The 3,874-nt window shown below is 40.1% G+C and overlaps 1 protein-coding gene across 1 annotated transcript; it reads left to right on the forward strand.

Moving 5' to 3' along the window:
• Positions 1–549: 549 nt before the first annotated feature.
• Positions 550–2,733, forward strand: LOC131233531 (probable receptor-like protein kinase At4g10390). The gene is made up of 2 exons (XM_058230286.1): positions 550–1,263; positions 1,723–2,733. Exons 1-2 carry the CDS (start codon positions 636–638, stop codon positions 2,409–2,411), a joined length of 1,317 nt encoding a protein of 438 aa, XP_058086269.1. The 5' UTR covers positions 550–635; the 3' UTR covers positions 2,412–2,733.
• The last annotated feature ends 1,141 nt before the right edge of the window (positions 2,734–3,874 follow it).

Consider the following 3,874-nt stretch of genomic DNA (forward strand, 5'->3'; position numbering starts at 1 on the left):
ACTCTGGCTGCGTGTGACGCTTGATACGCTGGCACTTACAATGGTACTTGCGGCATATATTAATTTAAATTAAACCGACTAAGATTTGGACCCCATTATCCCTAACTTACAGCCAAACATCAGATTGGCAGAACAATCCTAACCTCTGAAATAAGACCATGGATATTTTCATTTCTAACCGTCCAATAAATGTCTATTAATCTAATAATTAGATAGCTCAGTAATAGTAAAATTTCGGTCATGATATATCTAAACAAATACCCATGACTTGAACGGTTTAGTTTCTGAAATTTCTTGGTAATTTCCAACTGCCTGTGTATCATTCATAACATTCTAACATAGTAGATCTTGAGGCGTATAGACCTCAGTACTACCCACCAATTTCATTCGCCCACGTCCTATACATGGATCCAAAAAGATCACGATACCCTTGCTTTTCTTAGCTACTTACCTTAGCAGATGAGGATATTTTAGTCAAAATAATCAGCATCCGAACCTTAAAAGGGCGCTCTTTGCAAAATAAGATTTCGGGCGGAGAAAATAAAAAAAGCTTCATACGGACTCATCTACAGTTCTAATTATTTCGTCTTAAAATACAGGATACCACCCCTTCCTCGTGTGTGAACCCTTTTCTCATGGCTTCTTTTCTAAGTCCTCATGTGATTTCCAAAGGTCACACCTCTACATCCGCTGGCTTTGTTGTCCGTATTTGCAGCCGTGGGATCTTTTCCTCCTTATTTTTCTCTTATCCCAACTTCTCTCTAGCTTCTAAGAACACACCCATCTCTCCACCACCTCTCAAAACAGCTACAACCATCAGCCCAAAACACAGAATTCTCATAGCCATCAGCATCTCAGCTCTTATCCTGACTTGGGTTCTTGTCATGGCCTACTTCAAGTGCTTCAGATTCAAGATCAAGAGGAAAATCAGGCATGAAGAAGATGAGGAATGCAGCCCCCCAAAGACCCATGTCGTCGATCAGCCCGATTCGGACCGCCGGCCTAGTTCTTGCGGGAAGAGTTCGGTGAAGAGATTTGGGTGGGATGAGATCGAGAAGCTTAGCATGAATTTCAATTCTGTGATCGGCGAAGGCGGGTTTAGCACCGTTTATCTTGCTTGGTTCCCGGATTCAAACCTCGGAGCGCTCAAGATCCATTGGAATAGCGAGCGCCTCAGCAGGGTCTTTAAGCAGGAACTTGAAGTCTTGATGCGCGTCAGCCATGAAAACATTGTCAAGCTTCTTGGCTATTGCGATGAGAGAGGTGGGTGTTGGCTAAAATACTTCTCTTTTCTCTCTCTTTCACTTTCTTTTTTTTTCCCTGAGATTTCTCGTTTTTACCTGCAAATTTCAACAGCTTCAAGGTTGTTTTCATTTGGATCTTTTTCAGAATTCTGTTCTTTCTTCCATTACAATGTCTTCTAAGGTTTTTTCAACATTGGTCTATTAGAAATGATGTTATTTCTTTAATTCCAAAATCCCACCTTCGTTGATTTGCCGGCCTGCATTTTTCATTTTAGGAATTGAAATGGTGAAGAAGTACCATTTCGAATCTTAATACAGAAAGTGGGCGAGTCCTATATATCAATTTCTATTGAAATTTCTCAAATGAGATAAGAATTCAATTTTTGGAATTGGAAATTTAAAATTCTGCTATTTCTTTCTTTCCAAGTTTCCCAAACCATAGACGCAAAGCTAACACCACAATCTATCTTTCTTGCAGAAGAAGGGGTCCTGGTGTTCGACTATGTTCCCAATGGAAGCTTGCAAGATAAGCTCCACGGCCAAGGTGAGGAGGCCCACAACCTTCCTTGGGGCCGACGCATGTCGATCGCCTTCCAACTCGCCCAAGCGATCGAGTATCTCCATGACAGCTGCGATCTCCAAATCATCCACAGCGACATCAAAGCCTCCAATGTCCTACTCGATGAGCACTTCGATTGCAAGCTCTGCGATTTCGGGTTCGCTAAAATGGGATTTTCATCGACTATCCTACCATCATCGGCGACTCCAATGATGGGTTCTCCTGGTTACACTGATCCGCATTACCTGCGGACAGGAATCATATCTAAGAAGAATGACGTTTATAGCTTCGGAGTTCTTGTTCTTGAGCTGATTACAGGTATTGAAGCGTTTTGTGTCGAAAAAGAGCAGCTTTTAACGTCTATTGCTAGACCGATGCTGCGAGATCCAACTAAGGCAATCGAAATGGTGGATTCGAGATTGGTAGGAGAATTCGATGCAGAGGAGGTGAAGACAATGGCTTCGATTTCAGCTTTCTGCCTTCATGAACAGCCCAGCTTAAGGCCGTCCATGGCTGAGATCTTGCGGACGATGAGAGAGAAGATCTTATCTATCTCCTTTGGCGCCGGAAAATCAAAATCGAAGGAAATTAGCAAGGAAGACTTGTAAATTTTCACAGTAAAAGAAAAAAAAAAAAAAAAAACAGAACAAACAGTTGTGCCTACTGGCTGTGAGATAAAAAAAGACGTTATTAATTTGAATTTGAAGACGGTATTGTCCCTCCACTGTCGAATTCCCTCTGGGTAATTCCGTCATTGGCAAAATGAAGGGTATTTTCATAATTTAGACAGAATTCAGGGTCTTTTGTATTTATCGATTTACTATGTATGATTGGCCCTTTGGAGAGTGATAAGGAGAGAAAAGGAAAGTTGGGTTCATGAAATGAAGTGGGTCCCACTGCAATGAAGAATTTAATGGGGGAGGTTGAAAAGGATGGGGTTATTTTTGGAATTAAACGGTCATGATGAATTGCCGAGTCTTACAGGGCATTAAGGGAAGAAAATGACTGACGGTGGTCGGTGAAAGATCTGTTTATCAAACCACTGTCGGTGTTAGGCACGGTGGTTGGTTTTCACCGACAGAATGTATTTTAAATGATGACATGAACAGTTCACGTTATGAATTCTATACCACCAAAGCCACAGTGAGAAATGTTTGTTGAATAGTCAGGAGAGAAATATTTAATGGCTCACATTCAAATCCAAGATTCAACGGTAAAGATCATCAATGAACCATAATTATAAGCCTGTAGCTGTTGAGAATATAAATAATGTAAATGAATCTAAAGATACAATCCTGATTTAGAGAGAGAGAATGGTTTTAACAGTGATGTAATTTATTCTCTCTTTCTTGTGTTATTTTCTGCTTAAGTCTCTGTCTACTTGATTTATCCTCACTCTTTCTTATGTTATTGTCTGCTTAAGGTGTGCACCCCCCTTTTAAAAAATAATTTCTGACATCTTAACTGATGTATAGGAGGAATGCCTTCGTATTACTGTTACAAGGGTACAATTGGCTAAACGTTGCTTGTAGTTGTTAAAGTCGCTTGATATATATTGATATATTATCCCCTAATAGCTTGAGCTTTTAAAGAAAGTGATTGTTTTATTGGGTATTAGAGTGGAAGGTCAAGAGTTTAAATCCTGTGGGTAACAAATATAAAAAAGCTATTGTTTATAGTGTGAGTGAGTGTCCCTCCACCTTAGCCCAGCTAGAAGTGTACACGAGTTGAACCGATTTCGAGCCAAGATCGAGCTGAGTTCACTAATGTAGCATTTTCACAATCACATGGGCTGCACCTTCAAAATTTCACTGTATGTAAAACAACAGTAGTAATTTTATAGGTATTTCATCAAATACCTTCTAAGCAACATAAAAATCAAGAAAAAAAAAAAAGGTACTTGTTTCATATACATACCTTCCTTGCCACCAGCCACACTTCGTTGAGTCATTTCATCAAACATTTGGTGAGCAACATCAATATCAAATTAACCAAGTCATTGAATTGGTTCGATCCAAGTTCGATTCGAGTCAAGTCGAGCTCGGGCAAGCTCGAACTCGGTTCGAAATTT

The sequence above is a fragment of the Magnolia sinica genome, chromosome 18 (genome assembly GCF_029962835.1).
Source record: "Magnolia sinica isolate HGM2019 chromosome 18, MsV1, whole genome shotgun sequence".
Classification (NCBI taxonomy): domain Eukaryota; kingdom Viridiplantae; phylum Streptophyta; class Magnoliopsida; order Magnoliales; family Magnoliaceae; genus Magnolia; species Magnolia sinica.